General features: G+C 41.4%; 1 protein-coding gene across 3 annotated transcripts in view; it reads left to right on the forward strand.

Moving 5' to 3' along the window:
* CCDC148 (coiled-coil domain containing 148) overlaps positions 1 to 24,052 on the forward strand; it is a 166,757-nt gene that overhangs the window by 36,146 nt on the left and 106,559 nt on the right. For all 3 annotated transcript variants that reach the window (XM_006020353.3, XM_006020354.3, XM_025199922.1), the window contains 3 exons: positions 892 to 987; positions 1,087 to 1,268; positions 23,798 to 23,936. In XM_006020353.3, the coding sequence (XP_006020415.1) occupies positions 892 to 987; positions 1,087 to 1,268; positions 23,798 to 23,936 (417 nt within the window). The remainder of the gene's footprint in view (positions 1 to 891; positions 988 to 1,086; positions 1,269 to 23,797; positions 23,937 to 24,052) is intronic.

Here is a 24,052-nt window from a genome sequence, read left to right on the forward strand (position 1 = left end):
GTTATGAGTGCCCTCGTTTTGTTTCAAAGCTGTTTTGAAACCTTTTGTTTCATTTCAATTTCGCTGTTTCGAGCTCTAAATGCATCGAAACAACTTCAAAATGAAACCACCCATCAAAATTTTTCACAGCCCTAATATGCTGTTGTGTGCAGGGCTGACTCCCCTGGGGGAGGGGCATTCTGTTTGTCCCCCACCTCCTGATACTCTGTTGGACATGGGCCTGCCTTGCTCCTTTGACTAGCCAACATGTGGCTGTTCCTGTCATGGCAAAGAACCTGAGGGTAAGAAGAGGCACATTCTGGCACCCCCTTATTGTCAGCACTCAGGTCGGTGCCCTGCTTGCCCCTCTTGTTTACACTACTGCTAGCTGGTATTTATTTTTGAAGGATGGGGAGCAAGTATCTTGGAACCTTTTAAAAGAAATGTGAAAAAAAAAATTAATAGCTACAATATTTTTCTGTAAAATTAAGGTGCATATTTTAAAAGTAAAGAGAAATCTCCATTGGCCCAGATGATCCTTGAAATTGCTTCACTAATGTCACTTAAGTTATACCAATGTGAAACAGATGGATGTTAGAAGAAAATCAGGTTTTGTGGCAAACAAGGTACTGAAAAACAAACAAGAACATAAATTTATAGTCAGCTACTCCAGCTAATCCAGAATAACTTCCTGTCCGCACAGTTTTACTACATGGCAATTCAAAGCAGTTTACCCACTTTAGCTGAGGGATTGTCTATTCCACACTTATTACACTATAATGTACACAAAACAGTTACTGCAGAGTGGCTGAGTAACTTGTTTGTGTGCCCATCATAACCTTTGTTTTGTTTTGAAATGACAGCTTTCATATTTATAAAAATTTAACTGTGAAATAATATTTCATAAAATAGGTAGACTTTGTGAAAGAACAACAGAAAACTTTTTTGGACCAACTTAATCTTGAAAGACTGGCTTTGGAGAGAGAGCTTGAAGAATATAAAGCCAAAGTAAGAGCTGAAGAAGGTTCACTTTTCCAAACTAATCAAATAAACAAAATATACCTGCATCATTCATATTGGCCCAGTGATAAATGATTTTTATTCTAGGTATTGGTATACTCTTCAGAAGAGGAAGCTATTCTTTTTCATGAAGTTCCTACAGAATTACTGGCTTTGGAGTGCCCATACCCCGATTTGAAGACTTCAGTTCTTAGGGAATTCCATAAACTTGCAGATGAATATTGGTCTAAGCTTCAGGAGATTGACCACCAATTGAAAGTCATATTCAGGTAATAAAATAAATTTTAATATTTCTGTTTTTAAGGGCAAGAGAGAGAACTGTGCTGTTTTACACTTTTTAGAGAGTATATTTGTCTTTATCAGAATTACTTCTCTTTTGTAAAGTACAATACATAGTTGACTCTGTGCCCAGCTCTCTGGGATTAAATAGTCAGTAACTGTTTGCACAGCTGAGAGAACTGTGACAGTCTTTCAAAAGAACTTGTCTGAAATAATAAGCAAAATATTTTACAGATTAAAGAACCAGTGTCTGGTGTATAGCAAATCTCCTCTTCACACGTTTTGCCTTACACAGATAGAAATTCTTTTGAACATTTTCCATACGGTAATTTCAGAACAGTATCATACATTTAATATTGGAAAAATATTTCACTTCCTTCTGAGGAAAATCTAGAACGTACACCTATGTACACTAGATAAATAGGTCCACATCTTTTTATGAAGTGTAGCTCATTGCAACAAAACTGTGTTATGAGATATCAAAAGTTTTTACTGAATTAGTTTAGAATTATTTTAAAGGAGTCATTATTTATAAGTCATCGACATAATAATGGGATGAGATGTAACATGTTTCAACACACTAATATAACACAACTCACTGTAATGGTTTGCACATGCAAACTGACACAATTGTAGAACGATGTATGAACTCATCAGGCAAACCTAGATTTGTCTCCCATTCCTCATGATCATATACTCTAGGCTGAAATTAGGTTTTACTTAAAGTTGCTGAGAATTGGAAGAGAACTGAGATTTTTTTTTTAGACTACTTTGGGGTGGGGAGGACTGATGAGAGCAGGAAAAATACTAGGTTTCTTTTGAGAAGGAGATTCCTGATACAGCAAAGAATATTCAGGAAATATCTGCATAAAGCTACTTTCATCATGGTTTATGCAATATGACCAGGGATCCAGGTTTTCCATTTCCCACAGAAAAACAGAGTAAAATGCAAATTTCCTACTTTACCAGAGGAAATTGTAGATTTCTCATTTTAGCAGAGAAACCTATGGATTTTGCAGTTTTGCAAGGAATCCTCTACAGGGGTTCCAGTCTGCAGGGGGCTGGGAGGGAGTGGAAGGAGGGTGGTCAGACAGGGGGGTGCCATGTGCATGTACATGCACGTGGCTGACAGGCAGCCTGGAGGCAGCTCCTGTAAGTAAGTGAAGAGGGGGATTGAAGCCCCCATTGGGAGGGAGGGAGTTGGGCAGGGCTGGGGATACTGCCCAGCTGGGGGGGGTGTGGGGCTTGGGGTCCGGGGCAAGGAGTGGGACAGGGCCACTGGTGGGTGGGTAGGGATGGCTCTCCACCACTGCATGCACTCCTGGAGGATGGGGGGGGGGGGGGGGCGGGGATTCCCAACTTCTGTGCAAGCTCTGAGCTGCCCTGGTGAGGTGTCCCCTGCGTGCAACCCCACACCACTGCCCCTGCTGCTGTCGCATGGATAGGGCAGTGTGGAGCTCGCAGCGGCAAGTATTTTGCTGTGTGGCCTCACTTTGCCCTGCAGCACCGGGTTGCACCCACCGGGCTGAGGAGGACGGCAGGGTAGGAAACCTAGCCTGCAGTGGGAAGCCTGCACCCACCCCACACACACATCTGCAGGTCATGGGTCCCTCCTGCCCCCCCCACAGAGCGCGTGAGTGAGGAGCACGAGTAAGACCAGGGGGCTGTGGGGGGGAGATTAAGGGGTACTGGCAGGGCTGGGGAGGGGGTGTGTGAGGAGCACAAGCAGGGCCAGGTGGAGCTGTTTGGGACCTTTCATTTAAATCATGGATTTGGCGGGGGCGGGGGGAAGGGGTTATTTTTTGTTTGTTGTTTTATTAGAGAACTTGTGATTTAAAAAAAAAAAAAAATTTTTTTTTATTATTATTTTTTTCATCGGGGAAAACCAGGATCCCTGAATATGACACACTACACAATGCAGCTCTAGTTGAGGAGAAATTACATTTGTATTAAGTGCAGAAATCTCCAGCGGAGTCTTTTCTGAAAAAATCTCAGGACTGTTTGTCTGATGGCTGTTTTATAACTTCAGTGAGTGTTACAGCCATGTAACACGGTCTTTCTTTAAAGTGAGGAAAGACTCAGAATAACATTTATCGTGCATTTGAAAGCTTGTCTAATCTTATCTCAAATATGCAGTTGGTTCAATAAAAGATATCATCCCCCAAAATCCTTGCCCCTCTCATAATTCCTAAACCATCATGGCTACAACATCACTTTAACACTACAATACCATTTACAGCATAAACTTGCAAATCCTGTTTGATTTATACCACCTCTTTCCTGATTGACTTAGACCTCTCATGCAATTCAATAAAAGTTTTATTTTTATGGAAGTGATTTAAAGTAATTATTGTTAACAAATCTACAAAAAAATATAGAATGACTGTAAAAAGTACAGGGATGTTTTGATACTCTTAATTTAGAAACTATAAATCTTACACTCAATGGAAATAGGAAAAATATTAGCTGGATATCAAAAGAATGCCAGAATGCATGTGTTAGTGCATAATAAGTAAATGTTACGTTAAACAACCAACTAAATATTACGTTACAACCAACAGAGAAAGATAGATTGGAGGCCGTTTGCAACTATACTTGAGTATCATATTTCAGTTTGGATTTTTGAATATCACCTAGTTTTTGCACTGGCAGGTAAAAACTACCTTGAAGGTGAAAACTAAAACACCAAACTTGTACAGTGAAAGTAACTTGGCCCTAGTTATGAAGACCACCTTTATGGTTATCTTCATAACTACGGTATGGTATTTAATGAATATGTAGTGTGAGAACTAGGAAAAATATGGAGGGAAACCCACTGGAAGGAGAAGTTAAAAGCAAAAGGAGCCCTCTACTGGAAGATGTAGGGAGGCTCTAATGGGTGAAAAATTAGGACATGTGCCTGTGTATTTTCTTATTGGCAACCCTAATTCACAAACTGTTAATCCTCCCAAAATCATCAAGTATTTAAAATCATATTTAAAAATACATTTTAGGGGTTTTTAAATTGCCTTCTAGCTTCTCAGCCATTAGTATGCAGTTGCTTTGTTCATGTTTTCAGAATTTCTTCTCAAATCCCCAAGTTTGTGGTTTTGTTTTGTTTTTTGCCTTTTTAAATTAAAAACTGAGAATCATTAGCCTCAAAGACGGAGAGTTGGCAACACTGATATTTGTAACTTTTTAGAAGTAAAATCCTTTATAGGGTATTAAAAGATTAAACAAAGACTGTGGAACTGTAAGTCTAAAACTCAGTTCTTTGGATTCTGCTGACTACTTATTGCCCTAAGGGTTTACCTAAATTGCAAGGGAAAGTGTGTCTACTGCATGGGTAAACATATTTGAACTAATCTAATTTGCATGGGTACCAATAACAGTGAAAACATGGAAGCACAAATTTCAGGTTCTTGAACACCATTACTAAGAATCTTTGCCTAGCTTGTACAGCTCATGCTGAAGCTTGTGCCTCAGCAATTGCAGCAAATACGCATACTCACACTAAAGTCATAACTTCCATTGCAGCATACCCTAAGTTTTGTTCATACTCTGATTTTTCTTTTTTAAGAATCCTGCAATAGAATTACAGCCTTAATGACCTGTTTTTCTTTAATATAGTTCAGAACTATCTCTTTATTCCCTCTCTCTTCATATATAGAAACGGCAGGCTTTTTTTTACTATGTCATATATAGTGGATCACACTTTTCCTGGCTGCTTGTTTCGTGAGCAGCTGACAAACTTTGGCACAGATCTGAGAAACTGCCAGTTAGAATGTCTACCCTGAAGTATAATAAAGAAAGCCTGTAGTTAAAAATTAGAGTTCTTGTGCTTACAAATTTCTTTGGACCAAATGAACAATGAGAGAAAAAAATCTGCCTGTCACAATATTATGCATAACCATTTCAGAAGTAAGAAAAAAAAAGAGTGAGAGATTGGCTTTATAAGGGATTCTATTTCTTCTTGTTTTTGTAGATCTAAAAAAGATAAGAGTTTCTTTTTTTTAAGAAAAAGGGAAAAATACATAAATAGTATAGATGAATTAAACTACCAACTGCATACTTTGCAAGGAAAAAATATGAAATTGAGGCTAATTTTGGTAGATAAGTTTTATCTAAAAGATATTAATAAAACATTCTACTTTTTAATGTTGCTGGAATATAAATTTTATTTGTAGAACCTCTGCCTCCCTCAAATCTTGAATTCCCACTTTTGGTGTTCAACCCAGAACCACATTTTACCTTTATTTCTAAGGAAAATAGTAATTTTCTGAATGATCTAAATAACAGAAAGAGAAAAAAGTGTAATTTAATTACTCCAGTCATTTGCATGTTTAAAACTTGCCCTCTAGTTTTTCCAGAAAAATAATGTTTCAGGGGATGTCAAGTAATTCTACTCTGTATAAAGCTTTTAACTGGATATTTCCAGTATAACAATAGACAATGACATGGTTGACAGCTGGGGAAATTGACATCTCACTTGGTGGTATTGTTGCAGTCTGTCTGTCTGCAGATTCAACAAGACAGCAGTGAATGAAGTTTACATTGTCCTGGCTGTTGTATAGGATATCTGGCGATTACTGAGGTGGAGAGGGTAGCTTCCCTTATTAGTTGTTTATATTCTTTAGAGGATGTAAAGCAAGAGATTAACTCTGGGTAAATCTACTTCAAAGGAAGCAGCTTCCTGAGGGTTGTTGTGCATAGGATAATTGCCAGGCTTCAGTTCTAAAACCAAATAATGGACACTTCTAGTGGAAGAACAATACTTATGAAGCAAAGGGAGTACCACATTTAATATCTGGATTACATTTTCACCCTGGTGAAAATGCCAAATTCTGACATTTTAAAGATGTATTTAATCTGACAGATATTTGGGAGATTCCAATTTTGTTTAAGATGAGATCCTATACTTGTATTTTCACTGAGGCTAAAATAAAACTAAACCTTTCAGGATACCCTTTCTGGATTATGTGCAATGCACCAATTGTATACTGACAGAGAATATAAAAGTAAAAATTCTCGGTATACTGGATCAGTTTTCTTGGCTGTTTGTTTAGTGAGCAGCTGACAGACTTTGGCATAGATCTGAGGAACTGGCATTTAGAATGGCTACCCTGACCATTTACAATAGACCATTATAATAGACTAGCCAATTGCCCATCAGGACTGACCGGGGGGGGCGGGGAGGATGGACGCTGCCACCCACCACCCTGCGCCGCCGCCCTCTCCCAGGAGCAGGGGTGGGGGGGAAGCTTGCCCCTTTGGCCAGCACCCTGTGCTTCCACCACCTGCAGAGAGCAGGGCGGGGGGCGAGGCCAGTGACACTGGCCTTGCTCCCCGCTCCATCCGCTCTGTCCCCACCATCACAGTGGGGCTCCACCGCCTCCTGTCCAGAACACTTTTGGAGTACTCTGATTGGTTGTTTGAAACAACCAATCAGAATGCGAATAAAGCATTAGAGACAGACAGACGACAGACAGACAGACTAAGGCTTTTATCATATTAGATTTTTCTCAGTGTCCTCCACATCTCTTTCAGGAAACCTAAACAACTCTATCTCTATTCCTGTAAAGGTAGAAATACACCTGCAAGGCTAATTGGTTGCTAGAACAGTACACCTAGAAACAGTGGATTCCTTACTGCTTGACTTGGAAATTTAAATTGAGAATGGGGATCCCTTTGAAAGATAAGTTGTAGCTGAAACAGTTATGAGCCTAATGCAGGAACCATGAAGTTGATGTGAATGGGTGCATTTCATGGGCAGTCAGCTGAGATGATCATAACATTCCTCTCTGACCATAGGCTAAATAAAATCTTATATTTATGATAAACAAAACTGGCAGTTGTTAAAAACTTTTCTTAAATAATGTAATGATGATTCTTTATTCCCATCCCCACCTCCTTGTACTCCATGTAAAATTCTCAACTTTTAGAACTATAATAAATGGTGTCAATATTACAGTAGTTCCCAAATACAGGAATATTTGCACAAGGGGATTGCAGAAGGTTTTAAAAGAAAAATTCCTTTGCTTCCAGTGTAAAAATATAGGATTAAGCAGCCATAATTGTCCTCAAGCATGCTTATTATTTTCACAGCTGGTGACGTGCTTGGAGTTTCTTAGAACAAACAATTCGTAACAAACAACTTTGGCTAATTTAGTTTATTTTTTAACTTTTTGAAAATTATCTGCTTTTCTACTTACATATTTATACAGCGTGGAAACATTTTATCCTATAGTTTGTAAAGTAAACACTTAGTCATGTGTGCACATCTAGTTTGTGCTATTAGTGCTCGTATGCTCAAGATGGTTCTGTAGAACAGCAATGTTTCTTGCAGCTGGGTATGTGCCCTAAAGGTCCTCATGCTCATATAGTGGTGGCATGAAAAGCAGAGTGGTACCAGCTGCTGCTCCATTCCTTCTCATGTCCCATAGCTACAAGATGGAACTACTCAGTGTCTGCTTCTTGGTTTTGTTTTGTTTTTTTAATGTATTCTTGTTATAGCTGTCTTTTGGTAAATATTAGGCTTAGACTAATTTTTGTTTCTGAGATTTTTTTTTTATAACTTATTTGAAAAATATGTCTCTCTTTTTTCCCCTCCCACTTTTCTGCTTGCTTACTGGAGCCAGTGTTGTTTTAAAATTGAGAGAGTGGGTTAAATATTGTTCATTTTGTGATATAGCAACACCAATAAACAGTGAACATGCTAGGTGTCTTTTTTGTGTTTTTTTTTTTTTTTCTTTCCAGGGGAATCCTACATCCTTGGTTTGTCTATGTCCTGTAATTCCATTTCTAAAAGAACTCTGAAAGCTAGATAAGTTTATTTAATTGGATTCAGGTCCAGCTGTAGTCCCAGTGGGGCAGACTCCATCTTTGTCTGAGTGCTTCTGTAAATTTGAACTTAACTAGCTCCATCATCTAAAGTCTCAGCTTTCACATGCTTGTGTTCAGGCCTGTGTGAAATTACAAAATTGCAGCACTACAGTTTTTCTAACAATTGGGGGTTTCCTGAATTTAAAGATTCAGGAATGCTAGGTCTATCCTGACCACAAAGCTCCTTCCATGCCTAGTGGATTAAAATGTATTTAAATAGTGCCAGAAGCTCCTTTTTGAATGGTGCAATCATTTCTCACTTGAGATCCTTCAGAAATTTTTCAGTTCCAAAAACGCTGAAGCATACTTCGACTTGTGAAAAGGTTTCCCTTTCTTGTCCAGGCAACGCAAAGGTTTGTAGTGCTGGCAAATCCAAAATAAACTATCAGTAATAGACTCCTCTAAAACTTTGCACTACACTAAGTGTTTGGGGAATTTGTTAGTTACGCAGGGCTTTATATTTGTTTTGTCATAAGGTGAAGGCTGTCAGTTTGGGCAGACCAAGGAGTTTAAGGAGGAGGGTGCAGGTGGTATGGTGCATCACCACATATACCATGACCTAGTGAGAGAAGCTAGAAGCTTTACTAATATGCTAGGGGCCTAGCACTATATTATTTAGTTTAAGAGTGAAGCAAAAACACATATGTAACTTTATTGGACTGTGCAGTAATTTGCAAGTTTATGTATTAAGTTTTAAAAGATGCAAGAACCTAGGGGAAAACCCCCCATCAAAATTAGTAAAAAAAAACCCCAAAAAACAAAAAACTTTCATAAGATCTGTAATTATTATAATTAAATATGTCTCTTATTCAGATTTGTAGAACAAAATCTAGTTTTCTAGAGTGTCTTGACAGTTCCTCCAGTATTTCACTGTCAGTCATTTCTACACCTGAATTCATGTTACCACACTATGCAGAAGGCTAGCAGATGAGCAAAATTGCAGAAGAAGGGATAGTTTGGATAGTGGACCATCAAGAACATTAAAAAGGAGAGGGTTGTTAACACTTATGGAATGAGGAGACATTGTCAGGAAAAAGGTAGATTATAATGAGCAGTGAAGTCAATTGATTAAGTGGCATCTGAAAAGAAATGCCACTGGCCCTCCCAGGCAGTTGGTTTTAATGTTTGGGTAGAGCAGAAATCACACTGTACCACTGCATTCCCTAGATCCGACCCCACCAGTCAGACAACTTGTAAATGCATTAGTTCTTGTTGGAAGCCTTTCACAGGCACCAGGATCTCATAGCAAATGAGACTGCATATGAGTGCCATATTCAAGATTCATAGATTGTAAGGCTGTAAGAGACCTTGGAAGATCATCAGGTCCAGCCCCCTGCACCTGGCAGGAAAGACAGGTGGGGTCAGGTGACCCCAGCAAGATGACGATCCAGTCTCCTCTTGAAGATTTCCAGGGTAGGCGATTTGCACAATCTCTGGAGGGAGCTTATTCCACAGTCTGGACACCCAAACGTTGTGCCTGAAACAGTCTTCCAGGAGTTTTCAGCCATTACTACTGGTTCTCCCCAAGGGCACCCTGGTGAACAGTTGTTCACCGAGCCCCTAATGTACTCCCCTAATGTAGTGGTAAACTGCTACCAAGTTCCCTTTTGGCCTTCTTTTTTTCAGGCTGAGTCGTCTCAGGTTCCTCAGCCTTTCCTCGTATGGCTTGCTGTGCAAGTCTCTGACCATATGGGTGGCCCTTCTCTAGACTCTCTCAAGTTGTGCCACGTCTTTGTTAAAGTGCAGCACCCAGAACTGGGCGCAGTACTCCAGTTGGGGTCTCACCAGTGCTGGGTAGAGCAGAAGAATTACCTTCTTCGTCTTGCTGGAAATTCATTGACCAATGCATGCCAAAGTAGTATTTGCCCTGCTGGCAACAGTCACATTGCTGGCTCATATTCATGCTCTTGCCTATTATTACCCCCAGGTCTCTTTCATTTGTAGTGCTGGTCAGGTTGGTGTTGCCAAGCCTGTAGGTGTGCAGGGGATTGTTTGTCCCTTGGTGAAGCACTTTACATTTCTCAGTGTTGAACTTCATCTGGTTCTGACTCACTCAATTTGCTAGCCTGTCTAGATCCACCTGTATCTATAGCCTATCTTCAAGCCTGACCATGCTTCCCCATAACTTGGTGTCATAGCCAAACTTGGCTAGTGAGCTCTTCACCCCTTCATCCAAATCGTTGATGAAGATGTTGAAAAGTACAGGACCAAGCCCCGCCCCCTGCAGGACACCGCTGTCCACTTCTTGCCAGGACAAAACAGATCCGTTCATTAGGACTCTCTAGGTCCTACCCCGCAGCCAGCTTTGTACCCACCTATCTGTCTTGCAGTTAAGCCCACTATCTTCTAATTTTCTCATGAGAACATCATGAGATACCAGATAAAAGGCTTTTTGGAAGTCCAGGTAATATAATATCCACCACTTCTCCTTATCCAGGTGGCAAGTCACCTGATCGTAAAAAGAGATGAGGTTGGTTAGACAAGACCTGCCCATGAAGTCATGCTGGCTGATGTTCAGTATCCTACCGTCTGCAAGCCTATCATACATAGACTCCTTAATGAATTTTTCCAGGATTTTCCCTGTGATAGAAGTTAAAGGTAATTGGCCTGTAGTTAGCCGGGTCCTTACTCCTCCCCTTCTTGAAGGTGGGCACAACATTGGCCCTCTTCCAGTCCTCAGGAAGCGCCACAAGTTTTGGAACAGTTTCACCAGGGGCTCCGCAACAACGTTGGCCAGCTCCTTCAGCACCCTTGCCCCTTCTGCTGCCCCCTAGCCAAGCCAAATTTCAACTCCTTATGCAGAACATGAAGGCACTAGTGCTTTTCAACAACAACAAAAAAAAGACGAGTTTTTGAATATGGCCAAAACAGCGTGTTTCTCTAAGCTTGTTTTTGGAAGTTTCTGGACCATTTTACCTGTATCTTCTAAAAATACTCAGTTTGAGGCAAGCACATAATATGGGACTCTTCAGCCTGAAAGACTGTAAAGTTCAGCAAAATAATAAGCAACTGATAATGGAAGGTATTAAACAAATTTATGCATAGGTATCAGAACTTGCACTCCCTATAAAAAAAAAAAAAAAAAAAAAAGAATAGATTAAAATGTAATTACATGAGGTATTTACATGAAGGAAGTTCTTATGTCATGGTCATTCACTAATTCGTTTCATTTAAGATATAAAAAGTGAAATTTATTATTAATATTAAATTACTGTGTCAGAAATAAGGAGTTCAACTATATCTAGAAATTTTACACCATAAACATGACTCTCACCACTACCACAATAATGTTGACATTGTGATCATGTATACCCACTTCTTTAAGTCTGTGGGTTAAATGAAAGCTGATGAGCTAGGAAGTCCTGAAGCTTCACATTGAAAAGGCAAGAATAAAACTAAGCAGGGCCTAGAAAGAACTGAACATTTCTATCCTTTTTAGAGCACTGCTTGGGCAAATAATTGGGACCAGAACAGGTGAAAAGCTTCTTCCTGACCAAAGAAAGATCACGGATACCCTTTTTAACAGACTTTCTAATATGGCTGCTGCATTACGGAAGCTAAAAGCCATCACTTTACATTGCAAGAGTTCCTGTCCTGCTGCAAAAGCAGTTTCTTAATATTTAGGTCCATTTTCACTTGCTAATATCTGCCCTGAAGAGAGGGTGGATGGAGAACTCTGTGTTACTCACAGTGGTATGACTGCCCATATCGGTATAAAACAGCCATCTTACAAATATTCATGTGAAGAAAAACAAGAAAAAAAGCAAAAAACAAGCAGTTATTTAGAAGATTAAAACCTGTTTGGTAGCATCTCCCTCCTTTTATGTTGCCTCTAACAATATTAAGAATAATATGTTGCAGCATGACATAAATCATGTTATGGACCTATAATGTTGTTTCTGCAGTACCATTTTTAAGTAATAATAAACTTTGGAAACACTCTTGTTGCATGAAAACCTGAGGGGGAAGGATGAAGGAAAAACATTCATTGCCCGTTGCCCTTCATCCTACCTTCATGGGTAAAAGTAGTAAAGGCTTGTCTTTCATCTATTTGGCCACCTCCAGATACCACAAAAGGACAGATAAATGGTAACAGTCTGTATGAGTAAATTTTAGGTGAAAAGTGATCCTGGATTTTAGTGATGGGGGCGGGGGGGGGAAGCTACAAAAGGGGAGCGTCGAGGTGCAGTGGAAGTGAGGATAGTGTGTGAAATGGAAGCAGTGCGGCCCCCCACCGAAGAGAACTTCCCTCTGGTAGATACAAACTCCAACTTGGGGGCACCAGCTTCTCAACCACCATCAAATGAGGTTTAGGAGCTTTTTCTTTGCTTTTTCCATACAATTGACACTGAATTAAACTGTGTGCAGTGTTTTTTATTCAGCATGGTTATATTGCACACAGAAGATAGTCACATAAACAAGTTACTGCAAGGGAAACTAGGATGTGAATTTATATCAGCTTCTGCAGTAACTGCCCATATACACGTTCTTACCTCATGGTATATGTGATGTAGTTTTACCCTATGTGCAGGGGAGGTGGGGTGAGTTGCCTCTTATACTCCAAAATAAGACACACAGGCCATTAGTTCAACATCTACTGTACTCCACAGCAAGTTCACATGCTAGTTTGCCTTGCATTAACTTGTTTGTGTGTTCATATCCACAGTTTTATAATGAGGTTGTACTAAATGGTGCTAAGCAGAATTTTTATGTTTTTTTGTCTTTTTTTTTTTTTAATGACCACATTGATTCAATTTGGTTTTCTTCAAGCCAATGCTATCAGAAACTTGTTGAATAGAAGTTATATTCATATGTCTTGGATAGCGGGAGCCCATTTATTAAGGTTTTTTTCCCCCCTCCCTTCAACTAACCTCACATTTCTGACTAGCTTCTCCCCATCCACCTCTCTGTTCAGGTGGATATATCTTGATGAATATATCTAAAGGAACTAGTGGATGGTGCATTGTTTTATTGCTGTTCTCTACAGAAAACAGGAGAGTGATCAATATAGTTTTCACTGCACTGGAATTTCTGACGCTGATTTTTGGCTTGTATATAGCAATAAATATCAGTGACTTCAAGTGTAGAGAATACATAATTATTAGTAAACATGCTTGTTAATTTTATATCTCAGGTGTTGAAAATATAATATATAGTCTGCTTAATCATGGCATATTTGCAAGAGGTGTTTGAAATATAAAGCCATTAAAATCAATGAGGGGGCAAAAAAGGATTTGATTTCAATGATAACTAGTCACGCCATGCTTGTTTCAAGGTGCATGTTTGTGCATTGTCCTATAATGTCATCTATATCCAAATAATATTTTAATGTTGACACTTAATCTACACTCAATTAATACCATCATGCAAAATATATAAAACTGTATCCAACAACACTCAGGCTAATTTTTTTCCATAATGAAATATTATTTTCTGGTATTCTGTTATGAAAAAATACTCTAATAAAGCCTTTTCACTTTTTGTTAGGGAAGCATTAATCTTGCTGCTTAATTTAATGTGGCTGATCATTAAATGCAAATTCATCAAAGTTGCCATAATTATTTATATGTTTTGAAGGTCATATTCTTTAATTTCTAATTGAGCATAAGAAAACAAACTAGCTGTCTGCTATATTGCATTATTTTTATTCTATTCAGAATATAATCCTTCTTTTTTATTGTTGCATCTCCATATGACACTTTAAAAATTTATTTTGTTCTTCATTCCTAGTTGCCTGGCACATTCTGTGGCCCTTTCACATCTTTACAAAGGGACTTTAAAATGTGAACCAAATCTCATGCACGTTAATACTAGGACTTTTTTCATTTCAGCATTTGAATCAACAAGTCTGTAATACGCTCTACCAGAATCCAAAGTTTCTTCCCTGGCCCATCTTCTTTCACAAGAATAGATTTTTTTTTTTTGGTGTAATCCAAAATGAAAGGTCTTTGCACCCCCAAATGCCAAAAATGAAAAGCCAAAGGAAATGAATGCTAGATTGGCAATGTTATCAATGGAGGAAGCTTTAGTGCTGCCACAGCCCTGTTATTCAGTAATTCAAAGTCCCTTCGTCAGGCTCTGGGAAAAGTGTAGATGGTACAAGATGGTAAAAAGTCCCCATCCCCATTTTTTACCATCTTGTACCATCTACACTTTTCCCAGAGTCTGACGAAGGGACTTTGATCCAAAAAGCTTGCAGAAAAGGGCAATTTTCTTGCCATTTTCCAGTTGGTCTAATAAAAGGTATCATTGTGGAACCAAGAGTTCTAGTTTTTTGTATGTCTACTTGACTACTTGGCATACAAATACATCTACTGGAACAGAGACTGGAACCTAGATGGGTGGCTTAACTTCCCAACTCAACTTTGACTACTCTTATTCTATACAAATGCAAGTGAAATGGCTGCATCAAGAAGAACTACCTCAGAGTATGCTTATAACTTAGCAGGATATCTGGGTTCTAGTTCATGAGCCTGTCTAGGTTAAATGTCTCCCTGGTCACAGTGAACTGAATAACCAAGGGTTAAAGCACTGTCCTCAGAGGTGAGAGAGGTAGTTTCAAATTCCATGCCCTCAGATTCCTAGCCCTCCCAAATTCTAGACATGTGCTCTAAACCTTGAGCAGCTATTGATTAAAAGGAGAGTCCTTCAACAGTTATGTAAATCCATCTCTAAAAAAAAAAATCAGTTTAAACTCTTGGGCAATTTTTGACCAATATTTGCAAATAGTTCTCATCTAGTCAACTAGTCTAACCCACTGCTCAAAAGAGGACCATCGCAACTATATCATCCCAGCCAAGCCTTTGTCTAGCTGGGTCTTAAAAACCACCAAGGATGGAGATTCCACACCCTCTCTGGGTAACCTGTTCCAGAGATTTACTTACTCTCCCAGTGAAAGAGTTTTTCCTAAGATCTAACCTAAACTTCCCTTGCTGCAACTTGAGACTATTGCTCCTTGTTCTATGATCTATTAACCTTGAGAACGGTCTAGTTCCATCCTCTTTGGAACCACCTTTCAGGTAGTTGAAAGTTACTATTAAATCCCCCCTCAGTGTTTTCTTCTCCAAATTAAATAAACCCAGTTCCCTCAGCCTCTCCTCAGAAGTCCTGTGCCCCAGCCACCTAGCCATTTCGGTTGCCTTCTGGACTCACTTCTATTTGTGCATATCCTTTCTATAGTGAGGGATCCAAAACTGGACACTACTCCAGATGTGGCCTCATCAGTGCTGAATAGAGGGAAATAATTGCTTCCTTTGATCCACTGGCAATGCTCTTATTAATGCATCCCAGTATGCCATTAGCCTTCTTGACAACAAGGGCACACTGTTGGCTCATATCTAGCTTATTGTCCACTGTGATCTAAAAGTCCTTTACTGCAGAGCAGCTGCTTTGCTAGTCAGTCCTCAGCCTGTACCGGTGCATGGGATTGTTCCATACTAAGTGCAGGACTGTATTTGTCCTTGTTGAACTGCCAGGGAGGAGGGTTAGTCTCCCCTCTCCCCCCACTGGCAGCCGGGTCTGCCTGCCATCACTGCTGCACTTGCTCCCTGCACCCCTGCTGTCCCCTTCACCGGATGCCAGAGGGAGGGAGAATATCCCTGTATCTGCCCCCCACCCCTCAAAGGGGCCCTGCCAGCTGGTGCCTGGCTGTGCCCCCACCCTGCCACTGCAGCAGGAAGGGCAGGGCCTTTGGGGGCAGCAGCCCTTGTCATAATGTAGTGGAGCGCAAGCTTCTTCTCAGCAGGGGGCTGCGCTGCAGGGCAGGCAGAGCTGCGGTGGGCTGGCAGCACCAGTGTCCAGAGTGGTCCAGAGCCTTCCAAAGCCCCACAGTGCTGCCATGCTGTGCAGCTGCGCTGCCAGCCCCAAAGCACAGCCCCCTGCCAGGAAGAGACACGTGCTTGGCGAAACCATGACCTGGGATGCTGCCCCCATCACAGTCATTCCCCCCTTGCCTCTCTAGCATCTGGGTGGGGGTGGGGCCAGTTGCTGCCAGTAGGGCCCCTAGGGGGCAAGGGGAGGGGACGGAGTGGGGTTATTCCCCATTCTGCGCCCATGGTACCGCAGCCGGGTCTGCCTAGCCCAGCTGCAATCACTGCTCAGTATGCGCTTGGGGCCAGCCCCCTCCCAGCAGGAGGGGGCTTGTTCTGCTGAACACTGCCTTGAGCGCAGACCGAGTAGCATCTGTGGCCAGGCTGGGCAAACTAGGCTGAAGGAGCGAGGGGGGAGTGACCATGATGGTGGCAGCAGCCCTAGTAACGGCTTCCTTAAGTGTGAGCCTCTTCCCAGGGGGGGCACAATGCAGGGCCAGCAGAGCTGCTGCAGAGGGTGGCGGTGCTGTGGGGGGCTTGGAGGGCTCTGGCCAGCTCCAGATACTGGTGCTGCTGTACGAGCACAGCTTATCACAGTTCTGCCTGCCTTGCAGCACAGCCCCCCTCTGGGAAGAGGCTTGCGCTCTGCGACATTATGACAGGGGCTCATTGCCCCCATCAAAGTCCCTGCCTTCTGCCACTGCAGCAGCAGGGCAGGGGCATGGCCAGACACTGGCTGGCTGGCCCCTTGTGGGCAGTGAGGCAGGGATGGGGGTTATTCCCCCTCCCTCCGGCATCTGGCGGAGGGGACAGCAGGGGGCTTATTCCCCTGCAGGGAGCAAGCATGGCAGCGAGAGCCGGCAGACCTGGCTGCCACTGGGGGTAGAGAGAAAACTAACCTGCCTCCCTGGCCCCCTCTGCCTCAAGGGCCATGGTGCCCCACTGCAGCTGCAATGAGGGGGAAGCAGCTGGCAGACCTGTCTCAGGTCCTTGCCAGTGGGACAGAGAGAGGGGAATTAAACCCCTTTCTGACCAGTTCAAACCAGACTAGCCATGCCCCCCCAGCACACTTCCCTGCAGCCAGGGGCACGTTTTCGTGCTCCCAGCTGCTGGCCTGAGCATTTGCAGACATGGGCCTGCATTGCCTCAGTCCAGAGAGAATGTTTTGTCCTGTTACAAACTGGTTCAGCCTAGGTAGGTTAGACTAACCTGCAAAGGTTGAATCAATTCAGGCTCTGGCTTTTTGAATGTCTGTCCCTAGCCTTAGTATTTAAATGAGACCCTGAATGTTAGGTAATGAGGTGCGAGTGCTGCTGCCACTCATTTCCTCTGGGCTGTGGAACTACATAAAAACAGAGCCTCTAGCCAGAACCCATGCCAGTCACCTGGTGAGCTCAGAGAGCTCAGAGCATATGCAGAGCTGTGCTGACATGCTAGTGAGCTCAGACAACTCACTGTTTATGTGCTTCACAGCTGGAGAGGGGTGCAACTGGGCTTCCACACCCCTGGATCTGCCTTTGGTTAAGTCCTCCCCCTCAAATTGTTTCAGCCACTTCTGAAATGCAGTGTTGCTTTTGAGCAACAATACATAATCAGTTCATATAATAAAGTGAAATATAGGGAAGGAAAAGGACAACTATCTGCCTGCAGAAAGGGCAGCAGTTGTGTGCATTCATATTTTTTCCTCAGTAGCCTTTCCTAGGTAAAAGTAGTGACAATAAGAAATAGGAACAGAATTCTTGTCAGTTGATTGTACAAAATACAGAAACAGACACAACCTATAAAAGAAAAATAACCCAGCTAACGAGAGGTGCAATTCTTTGCCAGGCTATCAGGTGTCCTGTAACGCAGACATTCCTATTCTTAATAGAATAAAAATAGGACAATGAGCATCATAAGAGACTGGAAGTGTTTTCTTGCTTCTCTCTGCAGGTATTGATTTTGCTAGGAAAGGATTAAGCTCTTTCTACTGATTAACAGGGGTAGGTTACTCATTATGACACCAGGTATAAAGAGGAAGGGGTTGACTCTTTCAAGGAGTGTTTTAACGGTGTGAGTTGAGCAGTCCTGAGAAAAAAACCCTATGATGAGCTAATCCTATGGAACAATTTGAGGTTATATGAAGGAGTATCATTTTTGTGTCATTAAAACAAAATTCCTGGAAATACGTGGAATGTACTTGTAGAGGAGGTTTTAAAAGTGTCTTCTCACAACTGGATAGCCAAGGATATGAGCAACAGTCTCTAGTTTGTGTGAGCACAAATAGATATCCTGTGAATGCTGTAGACTGCTTTGTAGGAGAAAAATCCTCCCAAAGATTACTTCTTTCAGTATTGCAAGATCTAGTTCTTGGTTCTCAAAATTTTTCATTCTGTAGGTACTGGGAACGGTCATTGGTGATTCGTAGACCAGAGATTAAGAACTGTTATGGTGGACAACAGAAGCAGTATCTACTTATGTGCATCATAATATAATATTGAGTACGATAACATCCCTGTGTTACACTTCCACGTAACAATTGCAGACAGTAGAGATGTATGTGATGGCAATGCACTACTAGCCAGAAGTTACCATTCACATACAGAACAAAAATTAGATATACCACAACTGTGCTGCAGTCATGATTTTTATAGCAGGAGGTGCAGTTGAGGAATTCATACTGAGGAAAAGGTTCTTACCTCAAGAGTAAGAGCCACCTCATAGAAGTGACCATTTAGCACTCCAGAAATTAATGCTAGGCCCATGTAAACCTACTTCTTTGTTCTTAGTCTTACCAGTGGATTTTCTATATACTTCACAATACTGAAAATACATTCATAACTTGTAGAAGGCAGAACTTTCCCAGTTTTCTTCTTTTGTTCAGTTCCTTTCAGCAACAGGGCCAGTAGATGAAGCTTTTTTAATGAATATTGTTATAGATTGGTCATTTTAACAGCGGAGTCTTTCAGCATGCTTTAAAAGGAAATCAAAGCACACTCATGTTAACCTCTCATACAAGTTTATCCCATAATTTTGGGTCCCTCTTTGAAAACCCTTTCGCTATCATTCCAGTCTTTTTATTCACAGATGAAAACTAGGCTGAAGTGACTTGCATAACCTATTATACAATAGAAGTGAAAAAACCCCCACTGACCTCACACCTGTCATCCTACACTTGAACCTATAATAAGGACCATCAAACAACTGCAGCCTATACTTGAAAAGGACTAGAGTTTGAGAAAAATACTTCCAGCACCCTGACTTCTGCCTTCAAACAGTCTTATAACCTTGCCCAACTCATCATCAGAAGTAAACTCCCTGCTGAACAACAGGCCCCTAATGGGACTCAGCTCTACCTCAGTAATAAATGCAAGACCTGTCATCATATTTCTACAACCACCACAAGCAACACTCCTCACAACAAAATCATCCATCAGAATCCATGGGTCACACACAGGTTTCTCTCAGAATGTAGTATTCCTCATGCAGTGCATCATATGTCATCATGGAAACTGTGGGTGAAACCAGACTAAAACTATGCGCTCGTCTAAATTCACAGTTCTATTACGTCCCCTCTCAGTCTCCTCTTCTCTAGACTAAATAAGCCCAGTTCCCTCAGCCTCTCCTCAGAAGTCCTGCCCCCCAGCCTCCTCACCATTTTTGTTGCACTCCGCTAGACTCTCCAGTTTGTCCACATCCTTTCTGATCCAAATCCATTATAATCTTTCTGATACTTGCTAACACCTGCACTTCACAGATTACAATGACCGTACTTAAAAAGGTTTTGATCCACCTGCAATTTAGCTCATCTGTGCTTGCTTCTGTCTATAAGGTCTGAGGAAGGATACTGATACCCAAAGGCTTGCCTGTGTCTATACAAACCGTATGCTTCATCCAGTAAAAGATATCACCCACCAGAGTTCTTGCCTCTTGCATAAGCATAGTGACCATGATTCTCTCCTTGGACCATAACCTTGTCAGGGTGGAGAGGCTTATGTGTTCCAGTGACCCTCAGAGCTATGTCATTTGTTGTCTTCTACTCCTTATAGGGTCTTCCCTGGCAAACAGGTTTGAGGCAAGGTCCCAGACTAAGCGTGGTTCAAACTCCTGAAGATCCCAATGCTGGAACAGATGTACTTGAGGACCTGCTGGTTCTCTACAGCTGTGAAGGCAGACAAGGGCTGCAGTGGGATAGAGTTCTCTGGTTGTTTTGGACATCCTTGCCACTGGGTCCAGGGCTCCTTCCTGTAGTTTGTGTGGCTGTTGCTTGCGCACTGGCTTCCCCACATTAAAATATATCACACGCAGGCCTCTGCCAAGGATGTTAACATCTCCCACAAACCAAGTCCTGTGGTGATGGACAGGTGGTGGTAGTGGGGACAGGAACGATGATCTCTGTGAGTCCCTAGTCACAAATATGTATGTACATGGTGGCCATGTGATGATCATATTGCACTTACCAAGATAAAAGTACAATTTGGCAGCTGCAGCCATGACTGAGCAATCCTATTTAGGATCTCCTCTGCTCACTCTGAGTGGGGAAGGGGCTAGAAAAGGTTCCCTAAACATAGGCTGTCTCAAACTGCCCTGGCTGGATTGCTGCATCCAGTGGGATCACTCTACCTGCGGTCAAAACCCACAAAATAAAGTACTGAAATTCTTAATGGTGCTGCACCATTCATCAAGCTGCAGCCCATTTTGAGGAGAACAGTTTTGCTCAGGAAGCCGAGAAATGGCAGAGGAGGAAGAAAAGTGCACAACATCCTGGTCAATAGCTGTGCTCACCCACCACCCAAAAGTCATCACCTCTCATATCTGTGGAAAAACTTGCAGAGCACAGATTGACTCTTCAGCCATCTTAAAAATCACCAATAATTCCTTCCCCCCCAGCAGACATCATCCTTGTATTGAGGGATAGCCAAAGAAGTGATCATGATAAAGAGCAGAGAATGAGAGATGTTTTATGAGCTAATTGGTCCATTTGTTCTTATGTCACACCTTCATGATGCACCATATTTAAAGCACACAAGGTGCATCTACATGTGCACCAGACTGCACAGTTGTTACTGTGCGGTCGTTTAGTATTTGCTTAAGCAAGCAGTAAATGACTGTGCAGTAACTGGCATTACTGTGCAGTCCTGACACCACCCCACGCTACTGCGCAGTAGCATTGGCATCATGGTATGTGCCTGCTAGCGTTACATTGCTGTAGCAATGAGCAGCTAACAGCTGGATTTCCCTGGAACAGTGAATTTCTGTTTGTTCCAGGGGATCATTGTAACTAAGAACACTTCCTGAAAAGCGTTCTCAGTTACAGCAGGGAACTGCACTTCTATCTGCACGCAGAGATAGTGCAGAAAATCAGACCAAGTCACAGAAGAATTAGTAGCACAGCCTTGAGAACAGAGAGTGCTTGTTGGGCTAAGTACCAATTGACATAAAGGGACTTGAGGCTGGGAAAAGAGAAACTGCCTTCCATCATTTGATCATTCCACTGTTTAGAGAAACAGAACTTTGCTTACAGTAGTAAGTAAATAGCATGCCAAAGATGCCTTGATTATCTCTTAATGGAAACAATTAACAGAACACTGAGCTTTGATTTATCTACTCAAATCAACAAGAGTAACAAATATATTAATTCCGATGGAATATCAGGTTAGGTTCTTATATACTGTAAGATCACCAACACAAAAAGCTGGAATGTCTGTGAATAAAAATAGTTTAACACTAGCTATGCATGGTTAATTTACACAGCAGTCCTATTTCCGTTCTCAACCAAATTGGTGACAAAAGTATCTTGCAGCAAATTCTCTTCATTGCTGTAAGACTGTATTCAAATTGATTATTCCCCTTTTGTTGGAAAATGATATGAGTTTAGAGAGTCCGAATCAATATTTTTTTTTTCCGCTGTGTTTTGTATATATTGACCATTTTGGCAATTCAAAACCTTAATACCTCATAATTGCTTTCACATATCACATCTTCTATTTTCTTTTTTTGCAAGTTAGATTCCGTCTGCTTGTTTCACCCCATATGTTCCCATTTCATACTCAGTTAAATTTTGCCTTCTGGGGCTGGATATGAACTCGCCCATTCTTAATTGCCTCAGAAATCCAACAATAAATTTGTATGGCCCTTAAAAAAAGTACTTGTTTTCAGCACTGAAAACATTCCTGAGCCATAACTTCAGGTAATAAAATATTGTGAAGAAATACCAGCAACTATAAGTAGCATCTTTGGCCAGCTTTATTTCACTTGACATTTTTTACACAGTGTAATTTCCTAAGTACTGTGGAAAGCAAGAATGTTTTAATACTTTCAGAATACTTTAAGGGTATACTTGAGTACTTTAATACATTTTAGCATTGTACTACATCTCTCTTTCTGTCTTATTTCCTTTCCTTCAATAATGACCCATAAAGATCTGCAGGTAACTTTCTAGAAGAGGGGTAGCACTGACCTAGGAACAGTACTTGTAGAATAGAAGAATTCAGTCACTGAGGGAGAGAAAAAAACCTTGGAAAGTGGTTTGGAAAAATACTTTTATTTCTAATTTAGGCCTGGGAGTAGGGTTCTGGCAGCAAGAAGGGCAAGAACTCTCATCTCCTCATAGTGATAAACTGATTCTTTAATGTTCCAGCCAGTCTTTTACTCATGGGACCAAGACAATACAATAGACTGGGAAATGTGGGTAGAAACAGATGTTACCTTTGTGCCCCCATAACATATTTTATGGGGCACAAAGGCCAAGCAAATAGATATCCACAGATATAAATAGCCACACTATAAATAGTGGTTGCAACAAAGGTGTTATCTATTTGTGCTGGATGTACGTTTTAACAGTGGATATCTGTTTATGATGCGAGAGTGTGAGCAGCCCATAGCTGCCCATGCTCTCCAGCTGCCCTGGCATGTGCTCCAGACACTTGAGGGACCTGATTTTAGTCACACCGGGAATCTCTGGGCAAAACTGCATTCCTCAAGTCCTAGGATTGCCTTTCTGGTTTTCTCTGCTTGCTGAGATACACCCCTGGGATCTCCAGGGTGCATCTCAGTAAGTGAGGAAAGTTGGGCAGGTGTTCCCAGGGCCTGTGGGGCCAGATCCTGCCCAGGAATTCCCAGGGTGCATCAGACCAGGTTCCTCGAGCTTGAGGAGAACACATCAACAGTTGTCCTGGAGCATCAATGCGTAATGTGTGTTTTGCGCAGTGAAGTGGATCAGCTGTGCTTGGAAGTGTCCAGGCATAGTTAATCTACTTTATTTTGCAATGTCTGTTTCTACCCTGAAATTCCCATCTCAGTTGGGAATATAGTGTAGGGCTCTGGAAGGCCCCTTTGGGGAATGGCTTTGGATATCCAAGAACAAGAGGCAGGAGAGAGTCCAGGAAGGGAATGTTGCTGCCAGCTCTTCTCTTCTAACTTTGGGCAAACAACCTACCTTTTGTTCATGTTGTTTATTTATTTTTTTAAAACTAGGGGTTAGGGAGTGAGTGGGATGAGTCTTTGTGAGAAGGACAAGAGCATAAAGTACAAGGCAGAAAAGGTGTGGCTTCTCTTTGCCAAGAACAGATCACAGGGATGGTTTTCACTATCTTATTTGTCCTGCCTCTCACCTTTTCTATTTTCTTTTAATCCATCACTCTATTTAATTGAGTTGGACTCTACATGAGGAATATGCTTATACCCTCTGTCATTCAGTAACTTCTGAATGACATTTCAGAAGCCCATTTGATATTTAATTGCACCCTGCATAGATTAGCCTTAAAGAAAGCCAAGGGTTAGCCTTAAAGAAAGCCAAATTTTATGATTTTCAGATCTGATTCATTTTCAATTTAAATTATGTTGGACCTGATTATTTTGAATATTTACAGGAACTTTGGATGGAGTGAAGATGATCTCTGGGTTTTTCAGACTGTTATAACTCAGTATCCAAGTGACCTTCAGAGAAGAAGAACTCTCTACTTGGATATGCTACAGAGGTATCTACCCGACAAATCTAGGCATGAGCTGGTCAGTGCTGGGTTTTTTTTATGTTGAAAAGCTCCATTATTTTAAAAATCATTGTAATGAACATGCATTAATATATTAATTACAGAAGCTTGAAAGAAAAAAAGTTTTATATTTTA

Source organism: Alligator sinensis, unplaced genomic scaffold (assembly GCF_000455745.1).
Source record: "Alligator sinensis unplaced genomic scaffold, ASM45574v1 scaffold389_1, whole genome shotgun sequence".
In the NCBI taxonomy this organism is placed as follows: Eukaryota; Metazoa; Chordata; order Crocodylia; family Alligatoridae; genus Alligator; species Alligator sinensis.